Here is a 22,037-nt window from a genome sequence, read left to right on the forward strand (position 1 = left end):
AGCTTTTTCACCCTGAAATGTGTACCTCTTCAGTACAGGAAAGACTGTGCTATAACTTAAATTGCCAGGCACACCATCTAAAGGGGACAAAAAGATACAAAACATCCAGGCCATGGGAAAACCTAGGTAGCCACAGCCACTCAAGAGGGAGAGGTTTTTTAGTGCCAGGAAGGAAAAAAACTGGCAGGAAATGGCAGAAATCGTTCACCAAATCCAGTCATTCCTGGAGTGGAACCACAGTCGATGGCCTCCACTCCAAACCAACAGATACAGATACTAACGACGGAAAAAAAAATCCCCCCCCCCAGTACCAACAATACCACCAGTCCGATGACATTCTTCTTTGCAAATATACAGGGTCTAATGCCAGCAACAAACAACAAAATACCTTTCATCCGTGGACTGCTTGCAGAGGCAAAGGCAATGTTTGCGGCTTTCACTGAGACCCACATAAAGGATCACTTGGACAAAGAAATATGGATCCCAGGTTACAACCTATACAGATGTGACAGAGTGAACAGGCAAAAGGGGGGGATTGGCCTGTACATTGCAGAGTCACTTGTTTGCACAGAACTGCTTAATGCCTCAAATGATGTAGTGGAAGTTTTAGCAGTAAAGATCGAGAACCAAAACCTAGTCATTGTGGTAGTCTACAAGCCTCCGGATGCAACATCCCAGCAATTCCAGGAACAGCTGTTAAAAATTGACTACTGTCTGGAAAATCTGCCAGCTCCTGCACCCAACATCTTGCTCCTGGGGGATTTCAACTTAAGGTACCTAAAATGGAGGAATATAGCAAATAATATTGTTGCAGTAATAACACCAGGAGGCAGCTCTGATGAAAACTCACACTCACACGAGCTTTTAAATCTCTGCACAAAATTCAATTTAAACCAGCAAATAATAGAGCCTACTAGACTGGAGAATACACTAGACCTCATCTTCACTAACAATGATGATCTGATACGAAATGTCACCATATCAAAAACAATATACTCACATCACAACATAATTGAGGTTCAGACATGTATGCGCGGAGCCCCAGACCGACAAAATGAGACTAGTCACGAGGGAGCATTCACCAAATTCAACTTCAATAACAAAAACATAAAGTGGGACCAAGTAAACCAAGCCCTAGCCGATATAAACTGGGGAGATGTACTAAGCAACACTGACCCCAACTTATGCCTAGAACAGATTAACTCGGTGGCACTCGATGTATGCACAAGGCTTATTCCTCTAAGAAAAAGGAGGAGTAGATGTAAAATAGAAAGAGACAGGCGCTCCCTTTACAGGCGATGGAAAAGAATAACAGAACGGCTAAAAGAGGTCATTATATCTGAAATGCGTAGGGAGACACTGGTCAGAGAAATAGCAAGCATCGAACTTAAGCTAAAGGAATCTTATAGGAGTCAGGAATCGCGGGAAGAACTAAAAGCCATAAATGAAATCGAAAGAAACCCAAAGTCTTTCTTCTCCTATGCCAAATCAAAGTCGAGAACAACGTCCAGTATTGGGCCCCTACTTAAACAAGATGGGTCCTACACAGATGACAGCAAGGAAATGAGTGAGCTACTCAAGTCCCAATATGACTCAGTTTTTATCAAGCCGCTAACCAGACTGAGAGTCGAAGATCAAAATGAATTTTTTATGAGAGAGCCACAGAATTTGGTTAACACAAGTCTATCTGATGTTATCCTGACGCCAAATGACTTCGAACAGGCGATAAATGACATGCCCATGCACTCTGCCCCAGGGCCAGACTCATGGAACTCCGTGTTCATCAAGAACTGCAAGAAGCCCCTATCACTCTATGGAGAGGGAGCATGGACACGGGGGTCGTCCCACAGTTACTAAAAACAACAGACATAGCCCCACTCTACAAAGGGGGCTGTAAAGCAATAGCAAAGAACTACAGACCGATAGCACTAACATCCCATATAAAAATCTTTGAAGGGCTTTAAGAAGCAAGATCACCACCCATCTAGAAACCCATCAGTTACACAACCTAGGGCAACATGGGTTTAGAACAGGTCGCTCCTGTCTGTCTCAACTATTGGATCACTACGACAAGGTCCTAGATGCACTAGAAGACAAAAAGTATGCAGATGTAATATATACAGACTTTGCAAAAGCCTTCGACAAGTGTGACCATGGCGTAATAGCGCACAAAATGCGTGCTAAAGGAATAACGGGAAAAGTCGGTCGATGGATCTAAATTTCCTCACTAACAGAACACAGAGAGTAGTAGTCAACAGAGTAAAGTCCGAGGCAGCTACGGTGAAAAGCTCTGTTCCAAAAGGCACATTACTCGCTCCCATCTTGTTCCTCATCCTCATATCCGACATAGATAAGGATGTCAGCCACAGTACCGTGTCTTCCTTTGCAGATGACACCCGAATCTGCATGACAGTGTCTTCCATTGCAGACACTGCAAGGCTCCAGGCGGACATCAACCAAATCTTTCAGTGGGCTGCAGAAAGCAATATGAAGTTCAACGATGAGAAATTTCAATTACTCAGATATGGTAAACACGAGGAAATTAAATCTTCATCAGAGTACAAAACAAATTCTGGCCACAAAATAGAGCGAAACGCCATCGTCAAAGACCTGGGAGTGATCATGTCGGAGGATCTCGCGTTCAAGGACCATAACATTGTATCAATCGCATCTGCTAGAAAAATGACAGGATGGATAATGAGAACCTTCAAAACTAGGGATGCCAAGCCCATGATGACTCTTCAGGTCACTTGTTTTATCTAGGCTGGAATATTGCTGCACCCTAACAGCACCTTTCAAGGCAGGTGAAATTGCTGACCTAGAAAATGTACAGAGAACCTTCACGGCGTGCATAACGGAGATAAAACACCTAAATTACTGGGAGCGCTTGAGGTTCCTGAACCTGTATTCCCTGGAACGCAGGCGGGAGAGATACATGACTATATACACCTGGAAAATCGTAGAGGGACTAGTACCGAACTTGCACACGGAAATCACTCACTACGAAAGCAAAAGACTTGGCAGACGATGCAACATCCCCCCAATGAAAAGCAGGTGTGTCACTAGCACGGTAAGAGACCATACAATAAGTGTCAGGGGCCCGAGACTGTTCAACTGCATCCCAGCATACATAAGAGGTATTACCAACAGACCCCTGGCAGTCTTCAAGCTGGCACTGGACAAGCACCTAAAGTCGGTTCCTGACCAGCCGGGCCGTGGCTCGTACGTTGGTTTGCGTGCAGCCAGAAGTAACAGCCTGGTTGATCAGGCTCTGATCCACCAGGAGGCCTGGTCACACACCGGGCCGCGGGGGCGTTGGCCCCCGAAACTCTCTCCAGGTAAACTCCAGGTAAAACCTTCACATGTGAACTGTTTGTTCCCCCCTCACCTAATTTAAGTATCATATTAACACAGACTACATAGAAATTACATCATTAGCAAATCCTTTTCATACATGTTGCTAATTACACACCTTTAAAAAGACGTCTACATCAGTCCTTCTCTAGAATATGTTAGACGTTTTGGATATATTTCCATCACCATCGAGCTCAAGCTTCCTTGAACATTCCTGTTCCGCCACTAGGCTCGTTACAAAATCATTCCTGTTCTGCCACTAGGTGGATCTGCATGAGGCTGTCATCTATTGAAGACACGGTTAACCTCCAAGAAGATATAAACAAAGTTTTCCAGTGGGCAACGGAAAGCCATGTGATGTTCAATGAGGAAAAATCCAACTGGAGGGGATAATAACTAGAACAGAGTACAGTGGAACCTCAAATATCGAACTTAATCCGTTCCAGGAGCTAGTTCTAAATTCGAAAAGTCTGAAAATCGAAGTAATATTTCCCATAAAAAATAATGGAAATACAATTAATCCGTTCCAGAAACCCATAAATATTCACACAAATTTTTTTTATAGAGATTAATTACAGTTTTACATACAACAAATACTATAGTGTTCAATTATGTATATAAATGTAAAATAGCATTTTACTTACCTTTATTGAAGATTGGTGATGGCATCTGGAAGATAGGAAGGAGGAGAGAGGGAGTTGGGGTTAGTGTTTGGAAGGAGAATAACCCTCCATGAGGACTTCAGGTAAAGTCCTCTCTGGGGTTACTTCCCTTCTCTGTCTTTTAATGCCACTAGGACCAGCTTGAGAGTCACTGGACCCCTGTCTCTCAAAATAACCGTCCACAGTCCTCTGTTTCTGGTGCCTCTTTAACATTTCCCTAAAATGGGACATGGTTCTGTCACTGAACTGGGTCCAGGCAAGGAAGTTGCATGCCGATCTGGTACAGAAAACTCCTTTCTGTACCAGATCGGCATGCAACTTCCTTGCCTTTTCGCAAATAATCATCTCTGAAACACTATCACCTGCCATCTCTTTATCCTTGATTCACACCAATAACAACTTCTCAACCTCTTCAACTATTTGTGGTCTTTTTTTGGCTAGCATATTAACACCTTTCGCAACATCAGCTTCCTTGATTTGTTCTTTCTTTGCCAGGATAGAACCAATGGTCGACTTGTTTTTTCCATACATCTTGGCAAGCTCAGCAAGTCTCACACAAGTCTCATATTTCTGTATTATTTCCTTCACATCTATGGTGTTTCTCACTTTCTTTACCGCAGGGGTACCACTAGTAAGTTTCTTTGGGCCCATGGTAGCTTATTTCACAGTCCCACAAGCACTAAACACAATGAAATAATCGTAAAATGTTTGAATGAGAGTGCAGGTTAGTGTTCACTCAAGCATCAACAAAGCTAGACTGGCTCACGGCGCCTGCGCCGGGACGCGAACAGAGCAGGCTGACGGACAGGTCCAGTACCTGGCGGTCCAAAAATAGAGGCGTGTTCGATAATAAGGACAAAGTTGGTTCGAGAAAAGGGTTCTATTTTTTGAAACGTTCGATAAGTAATACGTTCGAAATTTGAGGTTCCACTGTATTCTACAAACTCTGGCCATACAATAGAGTGGAAAAATAATGTAAGGGACCTGGGAGTGGTAATGTCTGAAGATCTCACTTTCAAGGATCACAACAGTGCCACGATCACAAATGCAAAGAAAATGATAGGATGGATAATGAGAACGTTCAAAACGAGAGATGCAAAGCCATTGATGATCATTTTCAAATCACTTGTTCTCTCTAGGTTGGAATACTGCTGTACATTAACATCTCCATTCCAAGCAGGTGAAATTGCAAATCTAGAGAGTGTCCAGAGAACCTTCACTGCACGTATAAGTTCTTTCAAGCACCTTAACTACTGGGAATGCTTGGAAGCACTTGACTTGTATTCATTGGAATGCAGGAGAGATATATCATAATCTACACTTGGAAAATCCTAGAAGGAATGGTCCTGAATCTGCACATAGAAATCACTCCCTACGAAAGTAAGAGACTGGGCAGGCGATGCAAAATACCCCCAAATAAAAGTAGGGGCGCCATTAGTACAATAAGAGAAAACACCATAAGTGTCCGGGGCCCAAGACTGTTCAACAGCCTTCCACCAAGCATAAGGGGAATTACCAATAAACCCCTGGCTGCCTTCAAGAGGGAGCTGGACAGATACCTAAAGTCAATGCAGGATCAGCTGGGCTGTGGTTTGTACGTTGGACTGCGTGCGGCCAGCAGTAACAGCCTGGTTGATCAGGCCCTGGTCCACCGGGAGGCCTGGTTGTGGACCGGGCCGCGGGAGCGTTGATCCCCGGAATAATCTCCAGGTAGGTAGCAGGTAGGCTCGTTACAAAATTATTCCTGTTCTGCCACTAGGCTCGTTACAAAATTATTCCTGTTCTGCCACTAGGCTCGTTACAAAATCATTCCTGTTCTGCCACTAGGCTCGTTACAAAATCATTCCTGTTCTGCCACTAGGCTCGTTACAAAATTATTCCTGTTCTGCCACTAGGCTCGTTACAAAATCATTCCTGTTCTGCCACTAGGCTCGTTACAAAATCATTCCTATTCTGCCACTAGGCTCGTTACAAAATCATTCCTGTTCCGCTAATAGGCTCATTACAAAATCATTCCTGTTCTGCCACTAGGCTCGTTACAAAATCATTCCTGTTCTTCCACTAGGCTCGTTACAAAATCGTTCCTGTTCTGCTACTAGGCTCATTTCAAAATCATTCTTGTTCCGCTACTAGGCTTATTACAAAATCATTTCCAATTAACATGAGATTCCAGCATTCCACAGTACTATTTCTTGCGAGCATTCTCCCGCCTCCCCCGCTAGAGACCAGTCCACCTAACCCTTACTGCATAAAATCTCGTAGCCTTCTCACAGTCATTTCCCTATATGTTACAGGAAAATCTAATGCCCACCTATTCCCATACACTACCTCATTACTACACTTCGTTCTGTAGAAGCGTCCCACTAACGCCCATATCCTTTTCACCCCCACCTCCCTCATCGCCCACGGTACATAAACATAATCCGCCACTAAATACAAGACAGTACTCCTCACGCAATCCTCCACTCCCTCTATATCTAAGCTCAATGCCCTTAGCATCCCTATCCTACTTCCACCAACCATACCCAAGACTCTGCGAAACCAGAGGGACCGCAAAATGCGCATCTTATACAATCGAACTTTAATAGGCAATATCTCATGTAGAAACTGATACAATGTTTCCCTCACCTTCGATTGCAACCTTAACTTACATAATGTTCTCCATATACGTTTCCAATCACACATTGGAAACACACCCTACATTTCCACCATCTCATTACTCCTTCCCAACCTCCCAAACACACAAGAGTTCATATTATCCGGAACCCTTACCTGTAATAAGTACCTCAACATACCCACACTCTCCTGTAAATCCCTACTCCCTTCCCCACCACCGCCGCACATCAGCCATCACTGCCCCCGCCCTTATGCCTCGTTCCCCACCCAATCTAAGATAACAGTGCTTCACATATATACTCTTCAACCTCCTCTCCAAATGAATTAACCCTAAACCTCCTATCACTATCGAATTCATCGCAACAGTCTAACACAATCATTGACAACCATATCCCCAGACAAACCTCAGGACTTTCCTACACAATCTCCTTACATCTTCCGGCAGCAAAGGATACGCCACCCCTCCATGCCACAATTTAGAATATGTTAGTGTGTTAATCACAATGACCCTTCTGATGTAACGTCAAACCACTCGATCCTATTCCTCCCAACGTACGTAGCGCCTCTTGGTCTACCCTTTCAGAATTAGCCACTCTAACCCTCTTTGCATCCCCCCTATATATCACTCCACAAATTTTCACCTGCTCTACCACCTGCCAGCCATACTTAGTCCCCATTCTCCCCCCTACCCACATACCCACCTCCAGTAATTTCAACTTTACACCATTAACACATAAACCTGTCGCTCCACTAAATATATCTATGATTCTGCCAACACTCCTTAACCCCTCCTCTCCCCCACTAAGACTCGTGTCATCGACATATCCTACTATACCCATTGCACCCCTATTCCATATGCCCCCTTACCCACCCAGACATTTATCATCCTATAAAGGGTTTTGCAGACATGCAAACAGGATCTGTGACATAGGGCATTCCTGCCTCAGTCCACGATCCATAATAACTATTGTCCTCACCCTACCATTTATTTTCACTCGGATAGTTACACCTCTGGAGTTTACCTGAAGAGAGTTTCGGGGGTCAACGCCCCCGCGGCCCGGTCTGTGACCAGGCCTCCTGGTGGATCAGCGCCTGATCAACCAGGCTGTTGCTGCTGGCTGCACGCAAACCAACGTACGAGCCACAGCCCGGCTGATCAGGAACTGACTTTAGGTGCTTGTCCAGTGCCAGCTTGAAGACTGCCAGGGGTCTGTTGGTAATCCCCCTTATGTGTGCTGGGAGGCAGTTGAACAGTCTCGGGCCCCTGACACTTATTGTATGGTCTCTTAACGTGCTAGTGACACCCCTGCTTTTCATTGGGGGGATGGTGCATCGTCTGCCAAGTCTTTTGCTTTCGTAGTGAGTGATTTTCGTGTGCAAGTTCGGTACTAGTCCCTCTAGGATTTTCCAGGTGTATATAATCATGTATCTCTCCCTCCTGCGTTCCAGGGAATACAGGTTTAGAAACCTCAAGCGCTCCCAGTAATTGAGGTGATATGTTTCTGCCCACTTCGCAGTCTTCTCACCAAAACCCATTCTCCTCATAATCATCCATAAAGTCTCTTTCTCTACACAATCATAGGGTGCCTTCTGATCCAAAAGCAGGTATACCTCCTCCACCCATCCTATGTTCCTCTATATAATCCTTTATCCTTCCATATCCATTATACATTGTTCGTCCTGGCACACCCTTCTGCCCCTCATCAATAACCTTCCCTATAACTCAACACAACCTATTACCTAAAACTTTAGCAAACAATTTATAATCCCCATACATTAATGACAATCATCTATATTCCAGTATGCTACTCTGTACCTCCACCTTCGGTACCAGGACGACCCCTGTTCTTTGTGTCATACTCATACATCCCTTATCCTTCATCTCATTCAGCAATTTCACCGAGAATTCCTTCATGACCTCCCAGTTTTTCAAATAAAACTCACTGGGTATTCCATCAATCCCAGGCATTTTCCCTACACTCATTCTCTTTGTCATCCACACTTCCTCTTCATCTTTGGACCCCTCTATTACTGCCCTATCTTCCGACCTCAAGGTCCTTTGCATCCCCTCTAAAATCTTTTGATCTACCATCTTTCTTTCTCCCCATCTCATATAGATCTCAAACCATTTACCAGCAAAACCACTCATACCTTCCATTGTTACTAACCTTTGTCCTGTCTTATACCCTCCCACATCTTATGTACACCCAACTTCATCACGGTCATTATCCTTTCCATAGCCTTAATCGCCTCAGTACACGTGTCGATGGCTTATCCCCCCATAAAACATCCTCCGACCCTCCTCTCACCCTCTCACCATCAAACCTTGCATTCTGCATTTCCAGCAGTTGCACTTTTAATCCCCCAGTCACATCCACTGGATATACCTCTCCAACACCCTCATAACACTTCTTCAACTGCCCTTTCATATACCTCTGCAACCCACATTTCCATTGACTTACCTCCCTTCCCTTCCTCATATAAAAACCACATATTCCAGGCTTACCATACTCCTCCCACCATCGGAGTATATCACCCCCTTCCATTAGACCAAGCATTCGTCCACCACTCAACAAAACTATCACTTCCACCAACCCCTCTAACAAGCTCACATTAAGTTACCAGTAACTCGGATAACGCCTTGGTAAACCACCCCACCCCACATACGACACCACCCCTCTAGGATCTGAAAACACTTCCGTGTTAGCAACCAATATCCCCGGAGAAGCGTAAATACTCTCTAATCGTGCTGCATAGCACCTACGCACATAAGTATGCTCCACTTTCCACCCCTCCCCCCTCACTACATCCACCAATCTAGCATCCCCTAAAACATCCCGCAAAACCCCTAACACACACCCTGCACCCCTCGGCTCCACATCTTTCCTATGAATCACACTATTCCAGTCCCTGTACAAGTACCAGAGTGGTGCTGTAACACTGTATCATGCTGGTTCATTATAGCTGACTGTTCATTGACAGTTAATGGCTACGATAGTGGTGCTGTAACACTGTATCATGCTGGTTCATTATTGTTGACTCTTCATTGACAGTTAATGGCTACGATAGTGGTGCTGTAACACTGTATCATGCTGGTTCATTATAGCTGACTGTTCATTGACAGTTAATGGCTACGATAGTGGTGCTGTAACACTGTATCATGCTGGTTCATTATAGCTGACTGTTCATTGACAGTTAATGGCTACGATAGTGGTGCTGTAACACTGTATCATGCTGGTTCATTATAGTTGACTGTTCATTGACAGTTAATGGCTACGATAGTGGTGCTGTAACACTGTATCATGCTGGTTCATTATAGTTGACTGTTCATTGACAGTTAATGGCTACGATAGTGGTGGGGCTCGCACAAGTGGACGCTGGAGCAGCAATTGGATATGCCGCAGTAACACTGCCACAGTTGACGGATCAATCCTCGGACGATCTCCACTTCAACACCTTAGAGTCAGCTCTTTTCGGTACGTTAATAAAATTTTATATAACTATTCATAATTGAAAAAATAATACATAGATTAAAAAATTCTTGTGATATATTTTGCTCGAACATTTTCCTCAGACGACTGTGCGTGTGTGTGTGTGTGTGTGTGTGTGTGTGTGTGTGTGTGTACTCTCCTATATGTGGTTGCAGGGGTCGATTCACAGCTCCAAGCCCAGCCTTTTTGCTGATCGCTATTAGGTCCACTCTCTCTTGCCTCCACCATATCACTCTCCAGATTGTTCCACTTCTTGTGCACTCTATGACTGTAGAAATACTTCCTAATAACTCTGTGATTCACCTGGGTTTTCATCTTCAAGTTGTAAAGTAAAAGGACACAAGTGCAACTAATGTGACATTTATTGTGGCAACGTTTCGCTCTCCAGGAGCTTTATCAAGCCATTACAAACAATACATGGACACAGAGGGTATATAAAGGCTCAGAGTGAGGTGAATACTAGTGAGGTACCATTTCGATGTTCACTAGTGGTAGTAGTAGTAGTAGTAGTGGTCGTGACAAAAGCAATTAATTCGTAATAGCTTTTATATCCTTTTACTCATGTACGAATTAATTGCTTTTGTCACTACCACTACTACTACTACTACTACCACTAGTGAACATCGAAATGGTACCTCACTAGTATTCACCTCACTCTGAGCCTTTATATACCCTCTGTGTCCATGTATTGTTTGTAATGGCTTGATAAAGCTCCTGGAGAGCGAAACGTTGCCACAATAAATGTCACATTAGTTGCACTTGTGTCCTTTTACTTTACATATTGTCGGTAATTCTACCAACTTTATCACATCTTCAAGTTGTTTCTGCTTGTTCCTGTGTCCCATCTCTGAAATAAATAACAAAAAGGCACAATACCGTGACTGGAACGATACACAAATAACCCGCACATAAAAGAGAGAAGCTTACGACGACGTTTCGGTCCGACTTGGACCATTGACAAAGTCACACTAACAGAGGTACGAACGAACGAACGAAAGTTCAGGTAAGATCCCAAATAGGATGAGCGGGGAAGACGGGACAGACGAAGAACAGTGCTGGAGAGGAGTGTTCTTAGTCGTAGAAATAAAGCCAGGGCTTAACCCAGCAACGAGGCGATCGTGGGACAGAAGAGCCTGAGTTTCTCTTCTCAATATCCGTCCCACGATCGCCTCGCTGCTGGGTTAAGCCCTGGCTCTATTTCTACGACTAAGAACACTCCTCTCCAGCACTGTTCTTCGTCTGTCCCGTCTTCCCCGCTCATCCTAGTTGGGATCTTACCTGAACTTTCGTTCGTTCGTACCTCTGTTAGTGTGACTTTGTCAATGGTCCAAGTCGGACCGAAACGTCGTCGTAAGCTTCTCTCTTTTATGTGCGGGTTATTTGTGTACCATCTCTGAAACATTGTGTTCCTGTCCACCTTGTCAATTCCTCTAAATAATTTGTCATTATCATGTCCCGTCCCTGTCCCTCCTGTCCTACAGTGTCTATGGGTTATTTCCCTTAACATCTCCTCATATGACACACCCCTTAGGTTCAGGACTAGTCATTTTGCAATTTTTTGCACTTTATTATTTTGACGTGCTTAACCAGATGTGGATTCCATACTGGTGCTGGATACTCGAATATGGGTCTGACTTACACAGTATACAGTGTCTTGAATGACACCTTACTTAGGTCAAAACGCTGTTCTTTTGTTTGCCGGGCTCCCTATACTGCAGCAGTTATTTGGTTGATGTGCTCCTCATGAGATGTTCGTGAGGTTTCAACCATTGATTTCCTAGCATGTACTCCGTCCACGGCCTTCTTTGACCTTCCTCAAGCTTCATGACTTTGCACGTGTTTGGGGTTAAACTCCATGAGCCATTTGTTGGACCAGGTTTGCAACCTGTCTAGATCCCTTTGTAGTTCTGCTTGATCCTCTTCCGCTTGAATTCTCTGTATCTTCAAATCGTCTGCAAACAGGGACACCTCTGAATCTATTCCTTCCTTACTTCATGTTATTCACATACACCAGAAACAGTACCAACCTTAGGACTGACCCTTGTGGAAACACACTCGTCACCGGCGTCCATTCCGACACCTCGTCATGCACCATCACTCGTTGTTTCACTCCTGCCAGGTATTCTCTGATTCATTACAGTGTCTTTTCTGTTATTCCTGCCAGCTGCTCTAGCTTCTGCACTAATCTCTAGTGTGGAACTAGGTCGAAAGCCTTCTTATAGTCCAAGAAAATGTAGTCTACTCACCCCTCTCTCTCCCATCTTACTCCTGTTATCTTGTAAAATTCTAGTAGGTTTGTGACACAGGATATCCCCTCCCTGAAACTATGCAGGTTGTCATGTATAAGCTCATTCCTTTCCAGGTGCTCCATTCTTCTGATAATCTTCTCCATGACTTTACATATTGAACATGTCAGTAACACTGGTCTGAAGTTTACTGCTGCCTGTCTGTCACCTTAATAAATGCGACTACATTTGCTGTCTTCCACACCTCAGGTAGTTGCCTTGTTGCGATAGATGTGTCGAAGATTGTTGTTGGTGGTACACAGTGTCTCTGCTCCCTCAGGACCCATGGAGAGATGTCTGGGTCTACCGACATCGAGATATCTACTCTGCTTAGCAGTTTCTTCACCTTCTCTTCTGTTGTGTATAGTGTGTTCAGACACCTGGTGTACCTTACCACCCCGGTTTGCTAGAAGTCTCTCTGTCTCAACTGAAAATACCTACCTAATTTCGCAATGAATTCCTCACATACTTCCTGGTCATTTCTTGTGATCTTCCCTCCTTACTACCTCAGCCTGATTACTTGGTCCTTAAATGTAGTTTTCCTCCCGAAGTGGCTGTATAACAGCTTTCGGCCAGATTTGGCTTTCGATGTTATGTCATTCTCATATTGCCGCTGGGCCTCCTTCCTTCTCCATAAATATTCGTTTCTGGCTCTTCGGGTGATCTCATTATTTTCCTGGGTCCTTTGTCTTCTACACTTTTTTCATGTTCTAGTACACTTAGCTTTGGCTTCTCTACACCGTCGGTCATGTGTTCCATCGTTATGTTTACTGTCTTTCCCTTCAGTTTTATTCCCACTTCACCTCATGCAGGAATTGCTTCATTCTTGTGTAGTCCCCTCTTTTGATGTTTAGTTTCCTCTACAATGTGTTCAGAGTTCAGAACGACATGATCACTAGCGCCGAGGGGACTTTCATGTGTGACATCCCCAATGCCAGAGCTACTCATTGTGAATACGAGGTGCAGTCTTATAGGTTCATCATCTCTGTCTGTCTGTCTGTCTGTCTGTCTCTCTCTCTCTCTCTCTCTCTCTCTCTCTCTCTCTCTCTCTCTCTCTCTCTCTCTCTCTCTCTCTCTCTCTCTCTCTCTCTCTCTCTCTCTCTCTCTGGTAGTGTCCACTAACATGTTGGTACATGAGGTGTTCCAGTACAGCCTTCAGCATCTAAGCTCTCCACTTTCTTGGTCCCCCACTTGGCTTCAGGTTCTCTCAATCATTCTCTTTGTAGATGAAATCCCCCATAATTAGTAAATTATTAAAATTCAATTCAAATTCAAAGTTTATTCTCTATAAGGATTACAATGCTGAGTTTACAGAATTTGGTTATTGTGTGGTTTACATGTAAAATAATTACAGAGTGTACCACTAGAACACCTAGCATGGCTAGGCATTTCGGGCAGACTTATATTAAATCTTAAGTTTAAAATATTACAAAATTATGAGGTAAGTTGGTATTATGGCTAAATACTAGTTGTGAGTTTAGCAATGTGAATGCTTTTGTTTTGGCACTATACATAGTTTCAGTATTGGAGTATCACAGGCCAACTTATGACTAGTTAAGATTCATTATTTTGAGATTGAGATTGATATTTCTGTTTATGGTCAAATGGGTGAGTGAGTGTAAGTGTGAACCACCAGGTGGTATTCGTATTATTAGTTGACAGGGTGTATCAGGGAGATGAGATGTTTTCTGATGGTAGTTTTGAAGGTGATGAATGTGTCTGCAGTTTTGGAATTTTCAGGTAGGGTGTTCCAGATTTTAGGGCCTTTGACATGCATTGAATTTTTGTAAAGGTTTAGTCGGACACGGGGAATGTCATAGAGATGTTTGTCTGGTGTTGTGCCTGTGGGTTCTGTCACAACTATCAAGAAAGCGTTTTAGGTCAAGGTTAATATTGGAATTTAAGGTCCTGTAGATGTAGATTGCACAGTAGTAAGTGTGGATGTACTGAACAGGGAGTAAGTTTAGATCTATGAAGAGTGGGGGGTGTGTTGCCAGGGATGGGATTTAGTGATTATTCGTACTGCGGCTTTTTGTTGGGTTATTATTGGCTTTAGGTGTGTTGCTGCAGTTGAACCCCAAGCACAGATAGCATAGGTGAGGTATGGATATATAAGTGAATGGTATAGTGTGAGAAGGGCAGTTTGCGGCACGTAGTATCGTATCTTGGAGAGGATCCCAACTGTTTTGGATACTTTTTTGGTTATGTGTTTGATATGGGTGCTGAAGTTCAGGTTGTTGTCGAGGTATAGGCCTAGGAATTTGCCCTCATTATGCCTGGCAATTAGAGTGTTGTCGATCTTAATGTTAATTTGCGCATCTGCTTTGCTACCAAACATAATGTAGTAGGTTTTGTCAACGTTAAGCGTAAGTTTATTGGCTGTCATCCAAGTCGATATTTTGATCAGCTCCTCATTAACAATGGTGTTGAGGGTGGCAAGATTAGGGTGAGAGATGACAAGTCGTGTCGTCAGCAAAGAGAATGGGGTTCAGGTGTCGAGATACATTTGGAAGATCATTGATGTATATGAGGAAGAGCAGGGGACCAAGGACACTTCCCTGCGGAACTCCAGTATCAAGTGGCTGTGTTGTTGATGCTGTGTCTTTAATGGTGACATACTGATACCTATTAGTAAGGTAAGATTTGAAATATGCAAGCGCATGGCCTCTTATACCATAATGGTCAAGTTTGTGGAGTAGGATGCCGTGGTCTACTGTGTCAAAAGCTTTTCTTAGGTCAATAAAAATTCCTAGTGGATATTCCTTATTTTCCAATGCTGTGTAAAGCAGATCTAGCATTTTTATGATTGCATCGTTAGTGCTTTTATTTTTCCTGAATCCAAATTGGCAGGGGCTGAGTATGTTTTGTGACGTTATAAATGAATACAGTCTCCTGTGCACGAGTTTCTCAAAGATTTTGGATAGCAATGGTAAGTTTGATATTGGCCTATAGTTGTTTAAATCTGTAGGGTCACCACCTTTATGTATTGGTGTAACCCTTGCCGTCTTGAGTAATTTCGGGAAGGTGCTAGTTTCTAGTGACTTGTTAAAAAGTAATGAGATAATATGCGAGAGGACATGGGCCACTCTCTTGTACAATAATGGTAGGACATGACAGATTCCCTGAGTTATTTTTAAGTGACTTTATAATCTCGGTGACTTCCGTGGGCTCAGTTGGAGCAAAATAGAAGGAATTTGGGAAATTCCCATCTAGGTAGTCCCCGGCATTGGCATTGGTACGTGGGATTTTATTGGCGAGATTAGAACCTATGGTTGAGAAGAAGTCGTTTATCTTGTTAGCTGTGTCAGTGGGTTGCAGTGGTGTTTCATTAGGTTTAGTTAGGACAATATTCTTGTTTTTTTCAGATTGTGGGTCCCTAGAATCCGAGAGAGTGTTTTCCAGGTCTTTTTTATATCTCCTCTTGTGTCAGTGAATCTGCTGGAGTAGTATAGTTGTTTGGCTTTCTTTATTACTTTGGTGAGGACTGATGAATAGTGTTTAAGAATATCTTTGTATTAAGCTAGGTCAACCCTTCTGGTCATCTCAGCTAATGTGTCAACCATTGCTCTGTTGCTCTCATTGTACTCTTGTCTAAGTCTCCTGCAATTCAGTTAAAGGTTGTACATAATTGCAATTGCCACTTTGTGAGTGGCGATTGCAGGGGTCGATTTATAGCTCCTGGCCCCGTTTCTTCACTGATTGCTACTAGGTCCACTCTCTCCCTGTTCCACGAGCCTCGAAGATATGTAAGGATCCTACCTCCACTATATTACTTTCCAGACTACTCTACTTTCAGACAACTTTATGACTGAAGAAATACTTCCTAATATCCCTGAGACTCATCTGAGTCTTCAACTTCTAACTGTGGCCTTTTGTTGTTGTGTCCCATCTCTGGAACATCCTGTCTCTGTCCACCTTGTCAATTACTCTCAGTATTTAAATGTTATCCCTACATGTTGTCTCCCCTACACCTGCTGTCTTCCACTGTCGACAGGTCGATTTCCCTTAACCTCTCCTCGAAGGACATGTCCCTTAGCTCCGGGACTAGTCTCGTCGCAAACCTTTGGACTTTCTCTAGCTTCTTTACGTGCTTGAGCAGGTGTGCGTTCCAAACTCGTGTTGCATACTCCAATATGGGCCTGATGTACATGGGGTACAGACTTGAACGATTCCTTCCTGCACTAGTTATATGCCTGACGTGCACCTCAGAGGTGTTCGGTATTATACTCACGCCACGATACCTTTTGCTTGAGTGAGTTTTGCAGATTTTGGCCCCCCTAGCTTGTACTCTGACTTATATGCCCTTCCCCGATGGTCATGACTTTGCACATGGAGTTAAACTCCAGGATATAGTTGCCAGACTAGGCTTCCTGCCTGTCCAATCCCTTTGTAATCCTGCATGATTCTCACCTGATTGAATTCTCCTCATTAGCTTCACATTATCTGCAAACAGAGATACTTCTGAGTCTGTTCTTTCTGTCGTGTGTGTGCGTGTGTTTGTGTTTGTTTAAATTACGAAAGTGCAATTTGTTCCACATTATTTTCTGCATTTTTTATAAAGAATCACACATAAAGTGGGAGTTGTCACAGTTGCTCTTTGCTAATGACACTGTGCTCTTGGGAGATTCTGAAGAGAAGTTGCAGAGATTGGTGGATGAATTTGGTAGGGTGTGCAAAAGAAGAAAATTAAAAGTGAATACAGGAAAGAGTAAGGTTATGAGGATAACAAAAAGATTAGGTGATGAAAGATTGGATATCAGATTGGAGGGAGAGAGTATGGAGGAGGTGAATGTATTCAGATATTTGGGAGTGGACGTGTCAGCGGATGGGTCTGTGAAAGATGAGGTGAATCATAGAATTGATGAGGGGAAAAGGGTGAGTGGTGCACTTAGGAGCCTGTGGAGACAAAAAACTTTGTCCTTGGAGGCAAAGAGGGGAATGTATGAGAGTATAGTTTTACCAACGCTCTTATATGGGTGTGAAGCATGGGTGATGAATGTTGCAGCGAGGAGAAGGCTGGAGGCAGTGGAGATGTCATGTCTGAGGGCAATGTGTGGTGTGAATATAATGCAGAGAATTCGTAGTTTGGAAGTTAGGAGGTGCGGGATTACCAAAACTGTTGTCCAGAGGGCTGAGGAAGGGTTGTTGAGGTGGTTCGGACATGTAGAGAGAATGGAGCGAAACAGAGTGACTTCAAGAGTGTATCAGTCTGTAGTGGAAGGAAGGCGGGGTAGGGGTCGGCCTAGGAAAGGTTGGAGGGAGGGGGTAAAGGAGGTTTTGTGTGCGAGGGGCTTGGACTTCCAGCAGGCATGCGTGAGCGTGTTTGATAGGAGTGAATGGAGACAAATGGTTTTTAATACTTGACGTGCTGTTGGAGTGTGAGCAAAGTAACATTTATGAAGGGGTTCAGGGAAACCGGCAGGCCGGACTTGAGTCCTGGAGATGGGAAGTACAGTGCCTGCACTCTGAAGGAGGGGTGTTAATGTTGCAGTTTAAAAACTGTAGTGTAAAGCACCCTTCTGGCAAGACAGTGATGGAGTGAATGATGGTGAAAGTTTTTCTTTTTCGGGCCACCCTGCCTTGGTGGGAATCGGCTAGTGTGATAATAAATAAATAAAATTTTTATAATGGTACTTTTAATCTAATTCAATGTATTTCGGTTATTGTTGCCGAGAAGGACATCTCGGCACCGGGTGTTGCCCTCCTGAGAATTCTAGCAAATATTTTGAAAAAATCTCAAGAATTAATAATAGAGTTTTTTCTTTGCCTTAACGTCTTAATTCTTGCAATATTTTACAGCGAAAAGTTTAAGCTTGAAGAGGTGTGAGTATGTGTTAAATAAATGGGTATGGATTTGTTGTTGAGTGTGTGGGGGCGGGAGCGTGTAGCTAGAGTGAGAGCTGGAGAGGCATGTCTAATGTACCTGGAGTCTACCTGGAGGGTATTCCGGGGATCAACGCTCCCGCGGCCTGGTCCACGACCAGCCCTCCCAGTGGATCAGGGCTTAATCAAACACACTGTTACTGTTGGCCGCACATAGTGAAATGTACGAAGCACAGCCCGGTTGATCTGGCACCGACATTAAGTATCTATCCAGCTCCCTCTTGAAGACAGTCAGGGGCCTATTGGTAAGACTGTTGAAGTCTTGGGCCCCGGACACTTATGGTGTGTTCTCTTAGTACACCAATGGCGCCCCTACTTTTCATTGGGGGTATGTTGCACCGCTTGCCGAGTCTTTTACTTTTGTAAGGAGTGATTTCTGTGTGCAGATTCGGGATCATTCCTTCTAGGATTTTCCAAGTGTAGATTATGATCTCTCGCCTGCGTTCCAGCAAGTACAAGTCAAGTGCTTCCAAGCGTTCCCAGTAGTTGAGGTGTTTGATAGAACTTTATGTGCAGTAAAGATTCTCTGTACTCTCTCTAGATCTGCAGTTTCATCTGCTTTGAAAGATGTTAATATACAGCAATATTTCAACCAAGAGATAAAAAGCGATTTGAAAAGGATCATTACTGGCTTGGCATCTCTCGTTTTGAACGTTCTCTTTATCCATCCTATCATTTTCTTTGCAGATGTGATTGTGTGTCTGTTGTGATCCTTGAAAGTGAAATCCTCAAATATTACCACTCCCAGGTCCCTCACATTATTTTTTTGCTCTATTGTATGATCAGAGTTTGTAGTATACTCAGTTCTAGTTATTATCTCCTCCAATTTTCCATAACGGAGCAGTTGGAATTTCTCTTCATTGATCATCATATTGTTTTCCGTTGGAAAACTTGGTTTATATCTTTTTGGAGGTTAACCGTGTCCTCAATAGATAACACTCTCATGCATATCCTAGTATCGTCTACAAAGGATGACACGTTGCTGTGGCTTACATCTTTGTCTGTCTGATATGAGGATGAGGAACAGGATGGGGGCTAGAACTGTGCCTTGTGGAACAGAGCTTTTCACTATAGCAGCTTCCGATTTAACTCTGTTTACTACTACTCTGTGTTCGATTGGTTAGAAAGTTGAAGATTCATCTCCTCCACAAATATTTTGTGAGCTATTACACCGTGATCGCACTTGTCAAAGGCTTTTTACAAAGTCTGTATTTATTACATCTGCATTCTGTTTTTCTTCCAGTGCATCAAAGACCATATCTAAATGATCCAGTAGTTGCGAGAGGCAGGAGCAACCTGCTCTGAACCCATGTTGCCCAGGATTGTGTAGTTTTGGGGAATCCAAGTGGTTTGCAGTCGTTCTTCTTAGCACTCTAAGATTTTTATGATGTGGGACGTTAGAGCTGTTGGTCTATAGTTCTTAGCTAATGCTTTACTGCCACCTTTTTAGAGTGGGGCTATACCAGTTGTTTTTAGTGACTGTGGAATTTCACCCATGTCTAAGCTCCTTCTCAGTTGTATACTTAGGGCATTCGAAAGCGATTTCTTGCAGTTCTTAATGAGCACAGAGTTCCACAAGTCTGTCCCTGGGGCTGAGTGCATGTTGTCAATGGCTTTCTCAAAGTCTATTGAAGTTATAGTAATGTCGGAAATTTGGCATACATTGATGGAGATTTGAGGCTTATTTGTGAAAAAAATTATTTAGATTGTCGATCTTCAGACGGATCAGTGGCTAACTAAACACAGAGTCGTATTGGTATTTCAGTATCTCACTCATTTCGTAGTTGTCATCTGTGTAAATCCCATCTTGGCTGAGCAAGGGCCCGATACTAGATATGGTATTTGCCTTGTCTTTTGCATATGAAAAGAAATATATAGATTTTTTTTAACTAAAGTTCGATACTTTCCACTTCCCGTTTATCAGATAATATAGAGTTCTTGAGTAACTCAGTGATTCTTCGTCGTCCTCTGTAGAGGGAGCGTCTTTCTCTCCATTTTGCTTCTTCTCTTCTTTCTTAGATCGGAAATAGTTGTTTTAATATTGTTATGTTTCTCACCAGCTACTCATTGTTTGTGAAGATAAGGTCAAGTGTGTTTTCCACTCCTGTTGGCTCCACTATCTACTGACTTAAGGTGTGAAAGTAAGTTATGTGGAACTAGGAGGGGCGAGAAAGTGACCTTTCAGAGATAAGGGATGGAAGAATGCTCTGAAGAACATTTTGACCCTGTATATCATTCAGTGCTCCGGTAAATAAAATGACACGTGTACACCCACACGCATGCACAGGCGCACACACACGCTAAGAAGTCCAGTACTTGCGACAGGCAGGAGCGGCCTGCACTAAACCCATGTTGCCCTGGATTGTGTAACTGATGGGTATCTAGATGGGTGGCGATCTTGTTTCTTAGGTCCCTTTCAAAGATTTTTGCGACATGGGATGTTAGCGCTGTCAGTCTCTCGTTCTTTGTTATTGCTTTACTGCCACCTTTGTGGAGTGGGGCTATGTCTATTGTTTTTAGCAGCTGTGGGACGACCCCTGTGTCTGTGCTCCCTCTCCATAGGATGTTGAAAGCACATGATACCATCTTCTTGCAGTTTTTGATGAACATGGAGTTCCATAAGTCTGGGCCTGGGCCAGAGTGCATGAGCATGTCATTTATCGCCTTTTCGAAGTCATTTGGCGTCAGGATAACATCAGATAGGTTTGAATCAACGAAATTCTGTCTCGCTCATGAAAATTCATTAAGGTCTTCGACTCAGTCGCTATAAACCGAGTCATATTAGGACTTGAGTAGCTCACTCATTTCCACGCTGTCATCTGTGTAGGACTCATCTCGTCTAAGTTGGGGCAAAATACTGGTTGTTTAGAATTATATTTCTAATCATTAGAAAACAGGTATGTCCAATGTAAATACGACTTTGAAGGTGATATGCAGGTGAATTGTGAAGACGATAATGAAAGGGAATTATTAATTAATCATTATTATGAGCTGAAAGAGAAAATACTATCACGTAAAGAGGGGAATTAAATAAATTAAACTGTGTAAATACTGCAGTTGACCAATCTAGTAATGTAAATACTAGGTCTTTGCCCACACTCCCAGAGTTAAGTTTACCGTCATTTAATCCAGGAGACAACTGGGAAGAATTCTGGTCTGTATTTGAAGCTGCTGTTAATGTGAGGAATGACCTAGCAGATGTCACAAAATTATTTTATCTCAAAGGATGGGCCAGAAGTGATGCTTATGCCCTGATTTAAGGATTTCAAAATATAGACTATAGTTACCTGGAGGCAGTTGATTTGATAGAGGTGACCTATGGTAATAGGGAGCAAAGTAGGTTAGACCTAGTAAATATTGTGATTAATTTAAGAACTCCAGAACACAATTACTACAATTTGCAACAATTTAAGGTCAAATTGAAAAGCAATCTTAAGTCCTTGAGTAATAGGTTTGATTTGGGTGAATCAGACTGGATATTAAATGCTGTCTTACAGAATAAATTAAACTGTAGGACTATAGAGTGGTTGTCTAATATATACTACAAAAGTTACTCTCTGGAGGAAATAAGACTAGGTCTACAAGAATTGATTCTTCAGTTACAGACAAGCCAACCAAATAATTCTAAGACTGTACCACATGATGACTATGATGTATCTGTCAGATCTCACAAATAAAAAAAAATATCCTAATCATCATAATTCATCCCATAAAAAGGGTTGCATAGGCACATATCATGTGGCAGG

At 43.1% G+C, this 22,037-nt stretch overlaps 1 protein-coding gene across 1 annotated transcript in view; it reads left to right on the top strand.

Moving 5' to 3' along the window:
* Window positions 1–22,037, top strand: part of LOC128698473 (facilitated trehalose transporter Tret1-2 homolog) — a 153,739-nt gene that overhangs the window by 91,733 nt on the left and 39,969 nt on the right. The window contains exon 3 of the mRNA XM_070103784.1: window positions 9,970–10,108. Coding sequence (XP_069959885.1) covers window positions 9,970–10,108 — 139 coding nt within the window. The remainder of the gene's footprint in view (window positions 1–9,969; window positions 10,109–22,037) is intronic.

The sequence above is a fragment of the Cherax quadricarinatus genome, chromosome 88 (assembly GCF_038502225.1).
Source record: "Cherax quadricarinatus isolate ZL_2023a chromosome 88, ASM3850222v1, whole genome shotgun sequence".
Taxonomy (NCBI): Eukaryota; Metazoa; Arthropoda; class Malacostraca; order Decapoda; family Parastacidae; genus Cherax; species Cherax quadricarinatus.